This window comes from Benincasa hispida, chromosome 1 (assembly GCF_027475165.1).
Source record: "Benincasa hispida cultivar pf3 chromosome 1, pf3_genome.v1.1, whole genome shotgun sequence".
In the NCBI taxonomy this organism is placed as follows: domain Eukaryota; kingdom Viridiplantae; phylum Streptophyta; class Magnoliopsida; order Cucurbitales; family Cucurbitaceae; genus Benincasa; species Benincasa hispida.
The window spans coordinates 69,155,144-69,177,543 of NC_143478.1; the positions used below are offsets into that span (position 1 = coordinate 69,155,144).

General features: G+C 35.5%; 1 protein-coding gene across 3 annotated transcripts in view; it reads right to left on the reverse strand.

Annotated features, from left to right (window-relative positions):
• Positions 1-3,913, reverse strand: part of LOC120083235 (structural maintenance of chromosomes protein 6B-like) — a 34,499-nt gene extending 30,586 nt beyond the window's left edge. For 2 of the 3 annotated variants that reach the window (XR_016530405.1, XM_039038913.2), the window contains exons 1-8: positions 3,840-3,913; positions 3,546-3,693; positions 3,176-3,281; positions 2,487-2,620; positions 1,548-1,603; positions 977-1,063; positions 589-909; positions 245-364 (exon numbers count right to left, since the gene is read on the reverse strand). Coding sequence is in view for 2 of the 3 variants with exons in the window: in XM_039038913.2 (XP_038894841.1) it covers positions 245-364; positions 589-909; positions 977-1,063; positions 1,548-1,603; positions 2,487-2,620; positions 3,176-3,281; positions 3,546-3,663 (942 nt within the window). In the remaining variant the exon portion in view is untranslated. Of the gene's footprint in view, positions 1-244; positions 365-588; positions 910-976; positions 1,064-1,547; positions 1,604-2,486; positions 2,621-3,175; positions 3,282-3,545 lie in introns of all 3 variants that reach the window. The other variant, XM_039038905.2, reaches the window with a different exon arrangement.
• Between the last annotated feature and the right edge of the window lie 18,487 nt (positions 3,914-22,400).

The window sequence follows — 22,400 nt, forward strand, 5'->3', positions numbered from 1 at the left end:
TTGTTTAATGTCGTAGGCTTCCAAATTATAGATTCTGTGATAAGTACTTTCAGAAATAAAATACAGTTTAATAGGAATTTCATCACAAATTATTCAATCTTCCAAGTGTAGATTCTGTGATATGTATTTTAAGAAATAAAATACGGTTTAATAGGGATTTCATCACAAATGATTGGGCAATAAAATATGTTTTTGTTGACAAATTGAGTGACTGAGGAACGAGTTGGAATCTAACTCATATTACCAAGGAAAGAGTTTCCTGCAGTTCATCCTTCATTCTTCTCACTTCTGAAGTTCTCTCCATCATGCTTGCAATTTGAGTCTTTTTCTCAATAAAGCGTTCTCTTAATTTTTCTGCCAGACCCTACAGCACCATTCAGAAGTTGAATACAAGACATAAGATTAAGTACCAACTGTCCCTGATATGAAAGAAAATGAATAGATAGAGTCCAAGGGATACTCTACAGCTCCAAAAAGGAGAGATAACACAGGTTAACATAGTATATTAGCAAACGTCCCACTTTTAAGTTCAACATGAGTGCGTGGAAAGAATGATGCATAGAATAACCAATATTGTACATTACTCACCAGTTGATGATCAATTTTTGCTCGACAAATAGGAATGCGATCTTGGAGCTTTCCTATTTTTGCACTTTGCTCCTGAAGCTGCTTGTCTACATCATATACCCATGACCAAGCAAGCTTTTTCTTTAATTGCTGGACTTGTTGAGAGATTTCTTCCACATGCTCCATGTTTTTAATTTTTCCTCGCAGCTCATTTAGTTCCTTTTCTACAGGTCGTATGGTAGATTCCAAGTCACCAACAAGTGCATTCGCAGATCTCAATTGATCAAAAATGTTTTTCAGCAGATCGTCCACTTGCTGAAGAAGAGTTGCCTTGAAGAAGAACTGAACGATAGAGTGTCAATAGAGAACTATAACACCATCAGATTGTAAAGAAAACAGTTCGCATTACCTTAAATTTGTCTTTGTCATTCCCAGAATGCAGGAACTCTCTACTTTTGTCCTGACTCATTATTACACATGGATTCTCAACATCTATCTATACAAAAGAAAACATATCGTTTTGTTAACTTCTGGAGATGAAAGATGATAACACTTCATATCCCCTATGAGTTCTAGGCACAAGGATGTACCATCTATGATATAAATTGATAATTAACATGATCCCTTAAATTTTGCAAAAACCAGCTCCACTTAAGATGTAATACAGCATCAAAGCTCAAAAGAGTTCTTTAGCTCATTTAAAAGTTTAGGACACCCCAAACAAGATAATACAATTTAAAGAGTTGCAGGCGGCACCAACTTCTAAAGCATCACATATGATTTATTGAAGCAAACTTACATTTAGGTTTCAAAATTGAAGACAGGTGAAGAATAAACACTCACATACCTTGCCCTTGTTACTCCATCTCAAAAAAAAAAAAAAAAAAAAAAAAACCTAGAGAACATAATATGGTCTAACTGTAAAAAAAAAGCAAAAATAGAAAAGCAAACAGTTTACAATATACAAGGCAACAACTCACATTAAAATGTTCTACTAGCTCTCGTAGTTCATCCCTCCGACTGGCAACCTTTTTTCCTGTAAGATACCATAGATGTAAAGAAAAAAATGATAGCTATCAACCCCATAAATTTATACAGTGCTGCATGCTCTACTCTCTAGTCCATCCAACTCGAAATATATTCACAAGAACATTAATAAAAAATGCAGTATGACATTAATGGATAATTAGTCATAAGATAATATCTGAGAAGACCAGTGCAAAAGTAAAACATAATCATAGCAGTACACTGACAAGAAAAACTGAAAAGCTTAAGCTAGGACTTGGGTGAATCCTTGTTCTTCTTCTTTCTTCTTCTTTCTTTTTTTTTTTTTTTTGAGAAAAGAAACAATAGGACTCAGGTGAGAATCGCGTGACAGATATTGCAGAATGTAGAAGTTCCTTGTAATCATTTCTCACCACAGAAAATTCGTTGAGATACAGAAATGGTTGCAACCACCTCTCCATTACACTACTGGCCTACTACCGCATGCCTAGGATGAGGTCCAATGGCAAATTGATATTTTATATGTCAACTTCCGATTCTGATTTTCTTATACATATGCAGATTTCAATTTACCATTGAACCACATCCTAAGCTGCAATAGTTTCTTGTAGCCCAAGTATGAGGTAAGTATTACTCATTTCCCACCCTTTGTACTAACAACCTTGATCTTATTAAAACAAACTCACAAATATGACTAATATACCATGAAATAATAGACCTGTCACGGCCTATCGTACTTTTTGACAAAAATGTATTTGCCTACATGATCAAAGTATTCCCCATTTCCAACTTTATTCAGTCAATTGATAAGTAGAATTTGAAGGCAAAAGGTTGAACTTACTAGTTGAAAAAATTAACCTACTTTCGACAAACAACATATGAATAGAAGACAAGATTTGAAAAATGTTTCTAACCATGAGAATCCTTCAAAACAATGGCACTGGTGGCTTCCGATATCCTTCTTTCTATGATTATAGCATCACCATATATTCCATGCTTGAAAGCATCCTCCCCATTATTTTGCAATACAACATGAATGACAGCATGACTGTTAAGATCCAAAAATGTATATGAATTGGAGACTTAAAAAGGATATTATACATGTTTTATACAACTTGTGAGAATTCCTAGGTGAATGCAGTGGACTTAAAGCCTAATTCAAAATATTTGTATAACCTATTCAGCAAAAATGGGGACATACACGTGCATATAAAAACAATGATTGAAAAATAAAAAGGGAAGTTGAAAAATGATTGGGTTGAAGAAAGTAAAGGGACTTCAATTATTGTGTTCAAACCCTATGGTGGCCACCTATCTATTATACAATCTTAAGAGTGTCAACCAACTAAATCTTGGGGTTGGAAATTACCCTGCCGAGTTGCACAAAAGCTCGACAAATTGCTTGTACTTCTGTGTATGTATATAAAAAAACAAATGGTTCATCTAGACCTCTAAGAACTCAAGAACACAGTTGTACAATCTATAGAACGGATCCTATTCAAGTGAGGTCGTAATAGTCCAGCTAGACCTCGATAGCTCAAGACAGTAAGAAGTCTGGCAGATGCATTAACCATACAATAGAAACCAACACAAATGAACAAACCTGCAACCAGTTTTAATAAAATCCTTCAACGTCGCTGCCCTTTGGGTTCCTTTAGCTCGGCAGCCGAATGCAACACATAAAGCAGTCAGTATAGCACTCTTACCACCTGCAAACACCAAATTTTCTGACATTAAACTTCTGATATAAATCATAACATTGGAAAAATAAATTTTCTTCCTTTGGCAACGAAATACAACACCAATGGATAATCCAAATAATGGGGTTTTTTTTGTTTTCCATCCCTAGCAGAAGAACTCCTCCAGTTACAAATTCCTTCTATAGCCCATTTGTTCGCATCACATCAAACAAATCCCTTAAAGCACAGATGCGTATAAACAGATAAAGAAGGGTGTAGTCAAAGTCTACTTACTTCCGTTCTGCCCAGTAATGAAATTGAGCCACTCGCCAAATTCAATATACAAGTTGCTGTGACACATGAAGTTCTCTAAGCGGATACTTTTGACGATGCCTGCTCGGGAATCAGCCATGGTGAGGCTTATTTAGGGGTTCTGCGAACCCTTGAGGAATGGGAAAGGGAAAATATGAGTATTGGTGAAGAAGAATGAAAAAAATTTGAGTGAGAAGTAAGGAAAATGAGAAAGCTTAATCTGAAGCTCAACGAGAATGAAGCTTTGTGGCGAGAACGAGAAGCTCTTTGTCTTACCCTCTTCTGTTCTCTACTGAGGACTTCTATTGCCAGTGGCGCGCGGACTCGTTGAAAACCAAAAGAAAAACGTTAATAATATTAATAATAATAATAATTAATTATATTTACTTCAATGCTTAGTTCAACCGTTAAATGGGAAATTTGTACGGATGATCCATTTTTTAGCTCAAAATGTCAAATAATTCATTTTTAAAAAATAATGACAATTGACCTTCTGCTGACATCGTCGTCATATCAAATTACGTAAATTTCCCTCACAAATGTCTCACGTTATGAGTCTCTCTCTCGTTTGAAATTCTCTAATTTAATGCGATTGCTCGTCAGTGTACAAATGATTTGAAAATTTTCACGACTGAAGTCTCAAATCAGTAATAACTAAGCACAATACAATGGTGATTTCTTTAAACTCTAAACTCCATTTCAACAGTGATTACTTCTCTGGTTTTCGACGGTGTTTTGTTGAACGGAGATTTCTAAGACGAGGCTTTTTCAGAACAGACAGGTATTTCATAACGGTGTTTCATTATTTTGAGTACATTTCAGTACTTTTGTTGTGTTATTTCTGGAAAGGTAGGAATTGATCATTACGAAATTTTGTATTGGAAGAGAGAGAGCAAGAGATAGAACGAGAGTGAGAGAGATCAAGAGTAAGAGAGAGAGCGAGATTAAGAGAAAGCAATAGTACACTTCAATTGCTAGTACAACTTAGTGACAAATGTTCTCTTGCTTTGTAGGATGACAAGAAAGTATCTACTTATTTGATATAGAGGTGATTAGGATGAGAATGAAAGTTCGTATATTGGGGGGAAAGTTGACAGGAATCATTGTGGCTGTTACATTGAAGTAGGAACAACGTAAATCTAACATTTACAGGGTTACAAATGTTAGTTATTCAGAGTTTGATCTTATGATGAGAGTTAAATATAAGCTTGAATATGAAGCCCCTCCACAATATATAAGGAATAATGATGATATTCGCTTCCTTCTTTTTCGAGAAGAGCTTAGTAGACTTCAGTTATCTGTAACGCTAAAATCGAATCAGGACGAAAATGTTAGAATGGGGTTTAGAAATATGTGTTAAGATGATACAATTGTGGACAGAAAATACGAGGAATCATATTAGTTTCGTTGGGAAGAGGATGATATTGCATTGTCTACCAATACTGTACATCAACATTATCATTAGACAATGACTGCACTAATCCAGTAGGATTAAATTCAATGAATTATGGTGATACAGAACTGGGCGGTACTTCAGTTGTTGGTAATGAGAGATCATCTAGACTTGATTATATGGATTGTGGTCATCCAAAGCAACGTTGTGGTCCTTCAATGGATGTTAATGAGCAACCAATGGGATTGAATGAAATGGATCATGATCATAGAGACGTGTGTTATTCTACAACAGCTTCAGTGGTTCCATCATATGTGTCTTCAAGTCATAGGGGATAGCTGATTATATCTGGTACCTCTTCATCTGGGACAGAGGACGTTGAAATTGGTCAACTATTTTTGAGTGAAAATGTCTTGAAAATGTGATTATCTATTTTGTCCATAACAAGAAAAAAAAAAAGAATTAGGGTCAAGAAGTCAACCAAATCTTTGTTCACCGTCAAATGTATTGGGGAGATTTGTAAGTGAAGCCTTCGTGCAGTGAAAATGGAAAGGTCTGATATATTCAAGATCATAAAGTACTGCAGTTCACACCCATGTTCTATCGGAATTTTCAATCACAAACACAGACAAGCAAGGTTGAAGAAAGAGTTGACTTTCTTGTTGACATCTGTCTGTCATCTATTGTCCGTCATCAAAAGCTGGAAAATCAATTTTAGGTTAATTAAGGTGTTCTCAAGCATAATTAGGGATCCAATTGGTATTGTTATGATGCCTTAAACCTTGAATTTGAAGAAATTGGGATCTTAAGTCAACTATGAAGTTGATTAAGGGGTTAATTTGAAGTAAGCCCTAATTAGGGCTAATGAGAAAAATTGAGGAAAATTGGAATAGAATTAGTTCTTATTGAAGATTAATTTTAAGGTCTTGAGTTAATTTTAGAGTAATTGAGTGACCAAATTACAAAACAAACTCTACCTTAGATCAAATTAGGGATTTGAAAAAAGTTTAAGTGAAATTGGTTATACTTGAAGATTAATTTTCAAATAATTGGATTATAGTCATATGAAAGATAATTAGAGGATTATCAATATAATTTCAGGATAAACGGGAGATGGAGAAACTAAAATTATGAGGAGGAGCCGATTAACAGTGAGTGGTTTACTTTCGAATGTTTTGATATAGAAACTAATTATATACTATAGTATGTTATGATTTATGAAATGTGATGGCATGATCTGTTTTACTTGATTGATATTTCAAAAATGTTTAAATCGTGATTTCTAAACTCTCGATGGTTTTATACGATTTTGATTTATCAAAACGTAGTTCAAACTACTAATTCTTGTACCCGAGAGATGGTTATTTTCCCGTGCTACTTGAATGTGTTTCAGTAGCAACCTCAGGCGATCAGGGGGCTACCAGGGTCAGACATGGCCAGAGTATACCGAGAAGTCCAGAGGAACCTGTGCCGTAGCGCCACTCAGGCTATCAGGGGGCTACCACCGGGGTCAGATGTGGCCAGAATATACCGAGGAGTCCAGAGTAACCTGGGCCTATGGTGTGTATTTATGCTTAGCCTTGAGGCAGCTCTGTGTGCAGGTATGACCTTGTGATTTGGTTTACACTGCGGGAGGGATTCTTTGTCCAGAGTAACCCGCCGTTGTAAACAAGTATTTGGGTACAGAGTTGGTGTGATTTTCTGATAACGACTGAATGCTTTATAATGTGTTTATGAGAGTTGATCATGCCACTTTTTTTACTAGCATGTGTTTGAGATACTGTTCAATCTTTTATACTTTGTTCAATGGTTTACTGAATGATTTGATAAACTCTATTGATGATTTAGGAAGCGATAGCTTATGTTTATATTAAACTACCACTCACTGGACTTTAGCTCATGCTTTCCATGTTTTATGTTTATCCCCACCCCCAGGTAGCGACAAGTTCCTGGTGCTTGCTGAGCCGTCAAATGCCATTAGCGTTATTAAACATCTGTTGTATTGTTTGTGCATGCATTTGAGAATATTTTAGAACAACTAGAACTTGTGAGTTACATGTCATGGGAGGTTTTGTTCAAAATAATCCTTATTGTTGGTCTGTAAATCTCTTTAAACAGTATTGTGATTTAAACTGAATCAAATTCCTAAACTCTGTCGATGAACATAGATTATTTTTGAAAATAGGTTGTTAGTCAGTTGATTAAAGATAAATTTATAGGAATAAGACGTATTTATAAACCTTGTCATATCATTGAGGATATAAGGTGAAATTATGGTGTGAACATAAGTTATGATAAAATGTGGCGTGTAAGGGAAGCCACATATGATCTCACTAAAGGTATTCCATAACACTCATACTCCATACTACATGCTTATGGAGAAGCGTTAAAAATAGAGAATTTGGGTACAATGTTTGAGATCAAGCTTGAAGATGATGTGCATTTCAAGTATATGTTTATGGAATTAGGGCCTTGTATTAGAGGTTTCGACTTGTGATAATTGTAAATGGGCTGCACTTGAAAGGAAAGTACAAAGGGACCATGTTGGTTGCAGTTTCTATGGATGAGAACAATCAATTATACCTACTAGCATATGCAATAGTGGACAATGAAACTGATTGATCATGGAAATGGTTTATGTCGAACTTGAGATGCAGTATCGAAAACCCCGATAATCTGGTGTTTGTGTCTGATCAATGGTATCTATCAGCAATGCTATTCGTGCCTTTTTTTCCCATGAAATTTCATGGATCGTACACATGACACGTAGAACAGAATCTTATTACAAACTTTAAGGATAGTACGGTTGTTGGGATATTTAAAGATGCAGCAAGGGCATTTCGCATGACAGAGTTCCAGACAGAATGGGACGAACTCCGTAGTTTTTGAGGCGGTGTTGTCACGAAATATCTAGAAGACATCGGCCTTCAAAGGTGGGCACAGGTTTACCAAATAGAACGAAGATATGACAACAAGACGTCCAACAGTGAATAGTGTTTCAATTTGTTAACTAAAGAGTATCGGCTATTGCCCATAGTATGCTTAATTGAACATGTTGGAAGAATATTCCAATCGTGGTTCTACGAACGGAGGAATTACTGGGCATCTCGAACGACATTGCACTCTGACTACTGTGAAACCCGATTGGCAAGTGAGGCCGATATGGGTAGACGATATCGGATTGAGCCTATTGATTGTTATCGAGTCACGTGTGAGATAAACGATTGAACGGTATTGTGAATCTTCACACGAAGGAATGCATGTGTAAGGAATTCGACTCACTTAGTATCCCGTGTTCGCATGCAATTGTGGCCATCAAGGAACAAAACATACCTATTCAAAGTCTTTGCAGTCGATTTTATACAGTAGACTCTCTAATGACTGCGTATGCGGAGCCTATAAATCAACTTGAGCACATATCTGAATGGAAGAGAGTTTCTAGATATGTAGAAAAGACTATCATTCCTTCAAAGTTTGTGGCACAAGTCGGGTGATAGAGAGTGAGAAGAATACCATCCAAAGGAGAATTTCGCAAACAAATGAAATGTGGTCGGTGTGGGAATTATAGGCATAACCGCTAAAACTGTAGCGAACCGCTCACAATCATGCGACATATTGAAAATGACAGAAACCGTGACTCAAATACCTCTCATCTAGTTTAGTTTATAACTAATTTTATCTTATAACAGTCTATGGGTATGTGTTATAAATACCATTGATCAGGCCTCAAAGAAGAGTTTTTCATACTTTATATTTTTTCTGTACACAAAAGCAAGTTGTAAGCAATCTTCAAGTGAGAAAGAAAGTGAATATTTTTTAAAATCGCAAGAACACAATCTTGTTATCAAATCATATCGATTTCAGAGTATCGAGTTGAATCGTGTATCGATTTTCTTCTATCGAGTAGCATCGAGTCAGAAGTTTTTCATCTTCGAGTTACTTCGAGTAATGATTAATATCAAGCAAAAAATAGAAACTCGTCAAGTATAGAAGAAAATTTTCATCGAGTATCGAGCAGAAACTTATCGAGTATTTAGCATTGAGGATTTAACAGAACATTACACAACCATTTTTTTTTTCATAATCTCGCTCTCTCAATCTCCATAAGTGTTGCTCTCCCTAAAAGTCTCACTCTCTAAATATCATTCTCTCTCAAAATCTCGCTCTCTCTTGAAGTCTCGCTCTCTCAATCTCGCTTTCTCAATATTTGAACTTTGAACCTTGAACTTTGATATAATGCTTTATATACCATTGTTATAATGAAAAGAGTAATAGCTCAATTGTACATATTTTGATAAAATGTATAATATTGAATTTTGAACTTTGATAAAATTGTTTTGTACATGTTTTACATACATAAAAACTACATATTCTACATACATAAAAAAAAATACAATAAAAAATACATGTTTTATATAGATAAAAAATACGGAGTGTTTGCCCACAATTGACATGCTAACTGCATCCTATGTTCACTCATTTTTTTTCCTGAGTGATTACAGAAGGATCAGCACTAGTCACCAAATGTTCTAGTAATTTTATTGCAAAGATGCCACGATCAAGCAAACTGTGTTGTATGTCGGTATTCATAGGTCGGGTGAATTTCCAACGGGATGTGAATAGGTTTAGCTTTGAACGATCCACGTCACAGTAGTGAAGAAGGGATGGTACTGTGACAATCAATGGCTCCAACCAAGTACCCAACTTTGTCACTGGTGTGTATGACGGAAGTGAATCGAACACGAATATATGACCTATGTTAATGTCCATTGTAAAGACCATTTAGTGCTCGCTGTTATTCATTTTTGTATACATGAAATCCGTATCTGCCCATTTGACATCGAATTTACTGGTGACGTAGTCCTTGTATGTATCTTCATCCTCCCATACTAGGGCAAACTCTAGTCTCGTCTTATACTTTATTTGTTTAAATACCCCGCTATGAGCATTAAGGCGACTCTGCCAAATAAAATGAGAAGTTAAGCAACAAAATATACCATAGTAAAATGACTCTGCACAACAAAATATATCAAAATATACCGTTACTCCAATTGGCAAGATGGTGAATTTGTGCATACATAGGTTAGGTTGGTTATAAATTTTTTCTTTCATAAAATGAAATGAACTATTTATGGTTTGCACAAAAAATTACTATGCCAGTCAAAGTACAAGATATCCAACTGTAAAGAAGTCAAGACTAGGAAACTTACATCGCACTCTGTTGGGATTGGTGTCCTAATTCTCCTATTGGTCTCGTAGTTTGTAAACATTTTGTATGATTTTCCGTTAGTTGTCTCTTTTAATTTGACCGATTACATACATTGGAAAGAGTCTTTTAAAACATATTTCGTGGTAAATGACCTCGAGTTTGTCATGGTTAAGGAGTGTCCTCAAGTCCCGACCCTTGATACACCGCGAAATGTTCGTAATACATATGAGGTGTGGATGAAGGCTAATTTGATGGCAGGACTTCACATTTTGACTAGCATACCTGATGCATTGGCCAAAAGGGTCGAGAACATGGTCATTGCACGTAAGATCATGGAATCGTTGCAAGAATTGTTTGAACGTTAGTTCTCACTTTTTGAGCAAAAATGGATGGATGACAAAGAAACCAATAGTGTCAATTCCCAAGATAACCTTCAATCTTTCTTGAATGTCAAGGGACTAAAAGTGAAAACAATTGCTGCTGACTCAGATGAAGTTCATCAACGAGAATTGTTCTTTGAAATGGAATTTAAGCTTATTTAGGTTCTGATACTAATCCCACTACTCTTCAGAAGAGGACGAATTCTAAAGACAGTAAGTGTGCTTTATTTGTCATGGAGACGTGTTTGGTAGATAATGATGATTATGCCTAGATACTTGATTCAGGTGCTACTAGCCATGTAAGTTCTTCCTACCAACGATTTAGTTCCTAGAAAACGTTGGAAGATGGAGAGTTGACTCGTCGAGTTGGTACTAGGGAGGTTGTTTTAGTTGTTGCTGTAGGTAGACCGAAGTTATTTTTGGACAAGAAACGTTATATGTTACTCGATAATGTTTTTGTAGTTCCTCATATCAAGAGGAACATAATCTTAGTTTCTTGTTTGATTTAACAAGGTTATACTGTCTCTTTTTTTTATTTTTTAGATAAAGTGTTTATTTTCAAGAATGGTATGAATATTGGTTTTGATTCAATGGAAAATAACTTGTATGTACTAAGGCTATTGGTCATAAAAGCCTTGTTTAATACTGAAATGTTCAAAACAGTGACAACTGCAAAAAGACCAAATGTTTCTCCTAAGAAAAACATCCATCTTTGATATCTAGGTTAGGTCACATCAACCTCAATAGGACTGAGAAGTTGGTGAAATGTGAACTTTTAAAAGGTTTAGAAGAAAACTTCTTTTCGGTATGTGAATCATGCCTTGAAGGCAAGATGACCAAACGACCTTTTACAAGAAAACATTATAGAGCAAAGGAAACCTTGGAGCTTATACATTCATACCTCTGTGGTCCGATGAGTGTTAGAGCTCGAGGTGGGTATGAATATTTTATCTTTTTCTTAGATGATTATTCAATATACGAGTAATTACACTTAATGCAACATAAGTCTGATGCCCTTGAAAAGTTCAAGGAGTATAAGGCTGAAGTTGAAAACTTGTTAGGTAAGAAAATGAAAACATTATGATCTGATTGTGGTTGAGAGTATATGGACCTATAATTCCAAAACTATATGATAGAACATAGAATCATGTCCTAACTCTTGGTCCCAGGTACACTTCAACAGAATGGTGTATCAGAAATGAGAAATAAAACCCTGTTTGACATGGTTTGGTCTATGATGCGTTGTGCTCATCTTCCAGACTCGTTTTGGAGATTTGCAGTGGAAACTACATGTTACATTTTCAACAATATTCCCTCAAAAAGTGTTTCTGAAACACCTTTTGAGTTGTGGATGGTAAAGGTAGTTTACGCCACTTCAGGATTTGAAGATGTTCGACCCACGTGCTTGTGGCTAACCCTGAAAAGTTGGAACCGCGTTCAAAGTTTGCCTCTTTGTAGGCTACCCCAAGGAAACGAGGGTGGATACTTCTATGATCCGAGTGAGATAAGGTGTTTATGTCGATAAATGCTATCTTCTTGGAAGAAGACCACATCAGGGATTATAAGCCACAACGTAAGCTTGTTTTAAATGAGATTTATAATGAGACTACTGAAAGTCCAACAAGAGTTGTTAAACAGACTGATAAATCAACAAGAGTTGTTAATGTCAATCATCTCAATAGTTGAGACTGCCTTGACGTAGTGGGAGGGTTGCGAACCCACCAAAACGCTATATGGGTTTGACTGAAGCCCAAAACATCATGTTTGATGATGGAGTTGAGGATCCATTGTCTTATAAGCAAGCAATGGAGGATGTTGACAAAGATAAGTGGATTAAAGCCACGAATCAGGAAATAAAGTTTATGTCCTTCAATTCTGTCTGGGAACTTGTGGATCATCCTAATGGGGTAAAATCTATAGGGTGTAAGTGGATCTACAAGAGAAAACGAGGTGTAGATGGAAAAGTGCAGACCTTTAAGACTCGTGGCAAAGAGTTATACCTAGGTCGAGGGAATAGACTATGAAGAAACTTTCTCACCTGTTGTCATGTTGAAGTCTATCATGATCCTCCTCTCCATAGCCACATTTTATGATTATGAGATATGGCAAATGGATGTCAAGACTACCTTTCTGAATGGTAATCTTGAAGAGACCATCTACATGGCTCAACCAGAAGGATTCATTGTTCCAGATCAATAGCAAAAGGTTTGCAAGCTTAATAGGTCCATTTATGGGCTGAAACAAGCATCTAGATCGTAGAACATTAGATTTGATAGTGCGATCAAATCGTTTGGCTTTGATCAAAATGTTGATGAGCCTTATGTTTACAAAAAAATCATCAACAACTCAATAGTTTTCCTGGTGCTATATGTGGATGATATCCTACTCATTGGGAATGATGTAGGTTTTCTGACTGACATTAAAAAGTGGCTAGCCGCCTAATTCCAAATGAAAGATTTGGAAGAGGCGCAATATGTTATAGGGATCCCGATCATTCGAGATCATAAGAACAAGAGGTTGGCCTTATCTCAGGCATCGTACATTGACAAGATGTTGATTAGGTACTCGATGCAGAATTCCAAGAGGGGTTTATTACCTTACAGGATACACAGACTCTGACTTTCAGACTGATAGAGATTCTCGAAAATCAACATCAGGGTCAATGTTCACTCTGAATGAAGGGGTTGTAGTTTAGCCAAGCATCCAGCAAGGATGCATCGCAGACTCCACTATGGAAGTCGAATACGTAGCCACTTGTGAAGCAACTAAAAAGGTTGTTTGGCTTAGGAAATTCCTTACAGATTTAGAAGTTGTTCCAAATATGTCTTTGCCGATCACACTTTATTGTGATAACAACGGGATTGTGGTAAATTCAAAGGAACCTCGGAGTCATCGAAGAGGCAAGAATATTGAACGAAAGTATCATTTGATCAGGGAGATTGTGCATCACGATGATGTGATAGTCACGAATATCGCTTTGGAGCACAACGTTGTTGATTCGTTTACAAAGGCTCTCACGGCTAAAGTGTTCGAGGGTCATCTAGAGAGTCTGGGTCTACGAGACATGTGACACCTTGTCTAGGGCAAGTGGAAGATGATACTGGGGTATAGAGTATGCCCTAGTTTATTGTATATTGTATTATTTTTATGTATTGTACATTAGTCTCTCGAGGTATTAGGACAAGTGGGAGATTGTTGGGACTGGTGTCCTAATTCTCCCGGTGGTCTCGTAGTTTGTAAACATTTTGTATAAATTGTTATTGATAAAATAAATATTATTTTATTTGCATTTACTCATATCCAATAAACTAAGATTCGTGGTTATTTTATGTAACTTAAGCATGTATGTGAGACATACAAGTAGATCATGCCTTAAGTAATAACTTAAATGGTCTGTAGTATAAGGATAAAGGAGGGATATCTTATCCTGGTGACACTACAAATACTACCCACTTTGTAGATATTTACAAGTGTTGTAAAGTGCTATAAATGGTCTGATCCTGACCATTCATGTGGAGACATGCGGGCGGGGATGTCCTATACAAAGAATTTGTATAAAATCGGACCACGAAATGATTAGTCTCTTTATATAACGTCGTTGATAATTGAGACTTACATTTCCCTAAAATGACCATAAGTGACATGACCGTAATTCTAAGTGAGTTGGGAACTTCTACCTATGAGAGAGGTCCTTTGATTAGTATGAGTGAGAGTGGCCAGATTGCCAACTCAACAAGGCTACCTTTCTGGGGAGTCGTCTGACTAGAGAGCTGGGAACTCAGCTACCCAAGACGGAATTTACTCCTTCCTCGAAGTAAGAGTAAGTAGATAAATTGTTCCCCTAAGGGCTGATTACGGGTCTTAAACATAATGGTCATATCCCCTCTTTAGACGAGAAGACTTAGTCATAGTAGGACTATGACTTATTGTTCATTAGAGAAATCAGTGGTACTAAAGGAGTTAGATGTAACTACATGGGCAAAAAGGTAAATTGGTCCAGTTGTACTTACGAGCAATTTGTGAAGGGTTATCGCACTATCGATTGGTCATATGGACACAAAAATATATCTGTAGTGAGAAGAATGCAGTTGTCGGTCTTTAGTGGAGTAACCAACAGTTAACGGAAGGTGGATCTCGTGACTAAAGAGTTTAGTCAGTTATTCACGTACCGTTGGAGCTTCAAGCTACAGGTTCATGAGGTCCCCTTGGTAGCTCAATGGGTTCGAGTTGAGAATCAGATTTTTGGTTAGTTTGAAGTGTTCAAATTAACAAAATAAAATTCAATTATATGTGATATAATTGATATGATGTATTAGATACATTAATTTGAGGAATTAATATAAATATGATTTATATTAAGTACTATAAAATAGAAAAATAACTATGGTTTGTATGTTTTATATGATGAAATATTAAAACTATAGGTTATAAATATAATACGATAAGTTGGTTATCATGTTTATTTATAATATATTAATTATATGATAATTAATTATTTTTCTCTAATAACCGATTTTAGTGGGAGGTTATTGGTAGTTTTATGGTAACCATGAGCTAAAAGAAAAACGGTTTTCCAAAATTTAGTAGATGATTCATTCGAAAAATTCTCACGGAAAAAAGCTATCAAGTAAAAAGAGTTTTTACTAAGTGATAGTGTTGACAACATACACGATTGAGCTAAGAGTTCACTACACAATAGTTGCTTTTTTTATCATTGCTACACGATCGAGTAGCAAAGTCTATACGGTAGGCTTCATCTTCTAAACGATCAAGTACATCGTCTATACGATAGACAGTGTTCATATCTCCCACTTACTTGATCGTATACCTCCTATCTTCCTCAATCCAATATCATACAGAGCCTACAACTCCTAGATTCTCACACCGAGAATACCAAGGTAACACTTATGGTAGTGTTCCTGCTCAATTCGAGGATCGAGTTGGACTCGATTAGGTCCGAGGTGCATTCAGACGTTCAAGGAGGTCGTGTTCTATTTGTTGCGTTCGAGTGCTGTTCTGAACGCATAGGAAATTGATCGAGGGATACTTGAAGAATAGTTCTTCGAAGGTACGTATACTCTATCCCTTAAATCCTCTTGTAGCATGTTGTAATTTCAGTTTGTGCATAATATGTAGGTTTCCGTTTAAGACTGTAATTGTCGTGTTCATTCTAAATGGAATCTGGAACGATCCACTTCCACTGCTCATGGAGATCCCTGTTTAGATTTCCTTCACATTCAACCCACGAACTCGGTTCAATCAATTCCTTAAAAAATTGCTTCGATAGTGGCTTAGAGGAATTCTCTCGAACCTCATCGGTATTCTCCTATGTGATCCAGCCCATCATTTCTGTAAAAATATTAAGTGGAATGTCATGTGCTACGTTTTACTTGACAATCGCTCTAAATAGTGACGTAGGCACACCCGGGAAAGGATACTTAACCTTTTCAAAAGGAAGATGTACCCTAGAATCCACACTTTTCTTTTTTACTTGAGCTGGAGGTGTATATTTATCAATACCTTTCCTTTTACGAGTAGTTCTTCAAGATTCCTACATGAACAAATAACAAAAAATTACTTAGCAAGAAATATAAAATATGAACAAAGATTACTGATCAATAAATTACTCACCAATGTAACTCCTTCGGCGGTCGCAACAATACCAGAAGTGTCGACTTCGGGGACATCAGACATGTCGACCTCTGTATGTGGCATAGTGAGTAAGTCAGCCATGTCGGGCTCTGTATATGGGACGTTGGCCTCTATAGGTTGGACGTTAGTGGGTAATGTTGTGGTATCGGGCTCTAGAGGGAGGATGTGGGTAGGTAAAGTAGTGGTATTTTGAGGCTCTATAGGGGGGATAGAAGTATCAGAGGCGACATCAGGGGTATCGGTATCTCAGAATGGGATGAGAGATATCGTGGCATCGTCACCTGTATGTGGCATGGGTGACCTTGTCGTTTCCTCAATCACTGTGGAACCATTTAATTAGTAAACTAAAATGATAAGTTCACGAACACGTAAAATCTAAACATGTAAAGACATAAAATGATAGTAAATGCAAACCTTGTACATAAACTACAACGGTGACAGGATGGTCGAAACTTGTTCTTTTATGTCTATCATGTTTTCCTCGATTTTGGATACACAACTGTCTAAACTCAATGTACGGCCATCCAACCTCGATGGTGAGCTGTTAATGGTCCACAAGTATGAATAAATAGAATCGTTGGGATTGGGTCCCTCCTTGCAGGCAGCACACTCAGGATACTCTTCATCCATAGATCGCTATCTATGGGAATTCACAAGATGGACATCAGGTGGGTTCAACTCATCCTCATCGCGTATGTCCCTCACCACATCATGGAACATATCATCACTAGGTGTGTATGTCCCTCTCTCCACCCTTCCACATTCAACATCCTCGTGCTCAGAATGCTCGTGCTTATCCCCTCCCTCCACCCTTCCATATTTATCATTGTTACCTCCACGATGATCATCACTATCACTTTTAGAACTACCCCCACTACTCAACCTACTACCACTTTCAGCACTATTATCATTGGCACCTAGATCGAATATAGGTTGTCAGTCCACTGGGGTATCCCGAAACTCCCTCTCAGCGTCGGTCATGACAATACCCTCTTTAACTTTTGTCTATATTAACAACCTAGTAAAATGGTTAGTGTCAATTTAACAACCAAATAAACATATTATGCATAGAGTAAACGTACATGGTTAAACTCGAATATGTCTCTCTCGAGTACTTTTAAGGACACTAAACGGGAGCATGACCATCATAATATGCGAAGCAAAGCCACCTTGCTCCTTCGCTCTGCAATGTTCCCAGCTAGGATGCTGTTAGGATCTCGTACGCCCATACCTAAATAAAATTTAACATATATTAAGAACAATAGTAATGTTAAATCAAACAACACGATTATTATGTTAAGTAAGTTTACCTGAAACGCTTGTGGAAATCCACACAAAGAGTACTTCACGACGTGATTTTTATTTCCTTTCACCTTCGTCTTGTATAAATTACTCTTATCATTCACTACAGTCTTTAGGGCATCAAGTGTCCTCTCTCAAATAATGGTACCCCAGATTAAATTGTTGTAATACTCTATGTTTTGAACATCTTTAAAACATTTAAGGTCCACTGCATTTTTTTGCTTGTTCTTTCCCATCATTGCAACCTCCGTATAGTAGTCTAATGTGATCTTCACAGCATCCTCGCAAACTCCAACTCCTTGTATTTTTCTTATAGTAGACAAACATATAAGGTGTCCTTTTTGTCACTCGATTACCGAAATACTTAATTGCAAGTTCATATGAGGACTACTCATTCTAATCAACTCGCGTAGGGGATCGCCGCAAACCAGTCATCAACAAAAAATCATCATTCGGAAAAGTGACGACCTTTTCACCAATAGAGAATGAGATTGAGTCTACTCTCGTGCTCTTCACTTCTCTCAACAACATATGATATATAATTGAGTTGTTGAACAACACGTTAACGTTTACAAATCGCCTAAAAACTATTCTCTTGAACATTTAGAATTGCCTTGGGATAAGCTTCTCCTTCACAGTCTTGTTCGTATTAACAATGTGGGTCAAACTCGTTACTTGACCAGGAAACCAGTCGACTATAGGTATTCTGAAACGTGTTGACATCTTAAATCATTCCTACATGAAATAAAGATTCAATCTGTAAACTCCTTCAGAAAAAAATTGTAAAAAAACATAATGTATCGCTTTCATTGGTATCGCTCTCGCTGGTATCGCTCTCTCTGGTATCGCTCTCTCGGTATCACTCTCTCTGGTGTCACTCTCTCTAGTAACCTTCACTTATCTCGCTCACATTCTCTCTTTTTACTCGTCTTCAACCACATAACACATAAAAAACCAAAAAAAAAAAAAAAAACCCATAGGTTCACAATATTTTTAAACCCCAAAACGACCCACCTTTTCCAGTGTCGCTCTTTCTATTATCACTCTCGCGGATTTCACTCTCACTTATCTCGTTCACATTCTCTCTTTTTACTTGTCTTCAACCATAGAACACATCGAAAACAAAAAAAAAACCCCCCAGAAGTTCACAGTATTTCTAAACCCAAAATGACTCACAAAAGCCCAATTAGCAATTAGTTTAAGACATTTTCAGGCACAAACTGAAATCACTTACCGATCAGATTCGATTTGTCGGCGATAATGGAATCATTTACAAGCCTAAATGATGGATTTTAAAACGTAGCGAAACCGTCCGGAGCTTATGAGCGATACGAAGTCGTTACACTTGGAAAATTTGAAGAGTTTTTAGTTTTGGTTGGTTTTCAGTAACATGGTAAGAAGACAAAGATGTGAGGGTAATTTACGTAATTTGGTATGACGATGATGTCAGCAGAGGGTCAATTGACATTATAAAAATGGGTAATTTGACATTTTGGGCCCAAAAAATAGGTCATCTGTACAATTTTTTCTTGTTGAATTTGTCTATATGCTTAGCTTTAAATGGGTCGACTTTAATCTTAAATTTTAATAAATATTTTTGAATTAGTTAAACCCTAGAATTAAGGAAGTTACAAAAAAAATCAAAACAAAATCAAGCCAATCAAAAAATGGAAAGTTGAATTGTCCTCTTCTCATGTCATCAATCTCAAATATATATGTGTGACATTTTTTTTTTTTATATATTTGTGATCACGAGTGTTCGAGTCAGTTTACGCGTACCTTGATTGATCTTACAAAAATTCGTAAGACACTAAATCATAGGTAGGTAGCAACCATTGATTGAACTCATGATCTCTTAGCCTTTTGTCAAGAAATATATGTGTGTGTGACAATTTACACATTCCTTCAAAACTAGCTGGAAAAATAGTGTGATACATTTAATTTTTTTCAAGTGAAACAATTTAGAGTTTTTATTGTGGCTATACTTGGATGTCAATTTAACAAAGTAGACAATTAGAAATTAGAATTTATGGTTGGATAATTTTCAAATAAAATCTTAATTAAGAGTCTGAATTGATTTGCTTGTGAAAGTTTAAACGTGTAATTTGTAAAATTATAAGTCTCATTGTTCGATGAGATTTTCATTAAAAAAAAAAAAATCTGTTGAAATGAACTTTGCATTAATATTGATTTTAGTACATTATAGTACATTCTTTAATAAATGGATCCTTTGATGCAAAGTTACAATCTTCCAATCGACCAAAGCTTCAATTTTCGAGGCACTTCGTCTTCAATTCTCCCAATCTCTCCCCAAATTAGGATAACTGCTCTATTTATATAGTTTGCAAGGGTTTTATGTGAATTTGCGCCTAATTAACTATTGGGCCAAACAATTAGACTTGGGCTTGGGCCAAAACTGGACATGCAACCAATCTTTTTATTTAGCCAAAATTTTCCACCATTAGCTTGAATTTGGATGGATTTTAAACTTGAGCGACTTTATTCATTCGACTCAATCCGATTCAATTGAGCCACTAGTCAATTTTATAAATTGTGGTATAGGCTTACTTAATCACTGTTGAATTTGATAAGTCTATTATCATGATTAGATGATCATAAAAGGATACATGTGAATTTTGTTAGTTTGATATTTGTTTCCCCAAATTTTAATATTGAGACACAATCATTCTTAATTGGCCCAAAATTTAATAAAATTGGTTTTTGTTGTGACGACATGGCAGCTTGTGATTTGTCGAAATGTTTTATTCACTTTTGTCAAAGCAGATTGAAGATTTAAATTATTTAAATTAATACACTTATGAGATTTCTGTTGGCTTTTTGGCCTCTAGTCTCAAATTAATTAGTTTTAATTAATTAATTAATGTTTTGATGATAATAAACATGTTTTTATTTATTAACAGTTTGAATGTTTTAAAGTATCCACTGTGTAGAGCTTGGAACAACAGTTTCAATGTAATTTAAATCTACTAAATCGGACCTCAAACAAAGAAGATATTGTCGAAACAAGTTTAATGGAAAATTTTCAAATTGATGACGTGGCAAAATTTTCTCATCACAATAAACCAATTGAAATGTGCCACTCGGAGCAATAGAGAAGTGACACATGGTGGGTTTTTTATTCTTGAATTGGTTTTAAAAAGAAAATGATTTTTTAAAAAAATAAATTTGATATTATTTTATGTATGTGTCTAACTATTAGTTTTGACACATTGTGGGTTTACTTTTTGTCGGATTTTAAAAGATATATATTATCATATTATTTTTTGTTTATATCTAAGAACTAGTTGAGTTTAAATCTCCATCATTCAATTTTCTTTTACCAACATTCAATAGCCCAAATTAAATTTGGATTTCACCATCCTCCTCTATTTAAACACATCTTCTTCTCTAAATTAATGCAACATTTTTTTTTTTTACATTTCCACCATAACTCAAAGTCAATTGTTATTCTCTCTCTGAGCTTCAATTTTCCTCTTTTCATCTAATTCTCGAGAGATATCTCATGTATTGTGGGGATTGATTAGTTGTAAACTAACATTTGTAAATTCGTTCCTGTAGAGAGTTTGTCAAGTGTGCTCTTTATTGTTACAAACATCTTATAAGGGTTTCTCTTGATCCCAAAAAAAAGAGTCATTGTAATGGTTTGATCCTCAACCGTGGAAAGATCGAGTTTGTTCTTGCGTCCAGAAAAAGAATGTTGTTTGGGTTCAACTCTAAGCCACGGAAAGAGTCAAAGACTTCTAGTGAAATATCCAAGAGGAGCTTGGGACGTGGACGTAGGCCGGTTGTGCCAAACCACTATAAATTTTTCAGTGTTAATTTCTATATTCGTTCCTTAAATTAATTGCTTAATATTTATTTAGGTCGGTTGAATTGACATTTACATATCTCATACCAATATTTTTATTAAGGGTGCTTAAAAGTGTTAGTTTTAATTACACTATTTTGGGTTGAATTTATTTGCATGAATTTATTGTTTAAATTATTTATTAGCGAAAAGTATGTTAACTTATTTAATTGAGTCCACATTAGTAGAAAATTTTAAATTAGTTTGATTAAACCTTATTCACCCCTCTAGGGTTGCCATACCGATCCTATAATTGGTATTAGAGCCAGTTGCTCTCTTGTTTATAAACAAACATTTTTATTAATTATTTCTGGTTGATACCCGTTATTTGAGGTTTTCACTTCTACAATTGGTATCAGATCAGGTAGCACTTTCGTAAATTATTTTCTAATATTATTTTGGTACTTGAAGTATCTTATTGATATGTTGAAAAATTATTTGAAAGCTTTTTCTAGAGTTTTATGGCAACTTTAGAAAATCATTGTGTTGATCGACCCCCATTCTTTTATGGAAATAGAAATTATGATGTATGAAAAAATATAATGAAAACATTTATGCTTAATGGATTTCAATGTTTTGTATATTTGTGAGCATGATTTAGCTAAATTTGAATTGACCAATGAATTGCTTACATTCAATGCTAAAGCCACAAATATTATATATGTGCATTAAAGAGACAAATATGTAATAAAATCTTAAATTTTGAATATGCATATAATATTTGGAATCTTCTTGACAATATGTATAGTTTAGAAAATTCTCATTGTAATACTAATGTTTTATTTGGTGTGAATGATAATTTTTAATTATAATAATCAAGAAAAGTTTCATAATGAGAGAAACGAAAAATATGATAAGCCTTCTTTATGCTTGATGAGTCTGAAGAAGATGAGGTAAGTCACAAATCACTATCTTATGATGAGTTATATGATGCTTTTGAAAGTATGCAACATGATTTAGAAAAACACAAGGAAGTATAAAGTTTTAATTATCGAGAATAAAACTTTGATGGATGAAAACGCCTGGTTGAAAA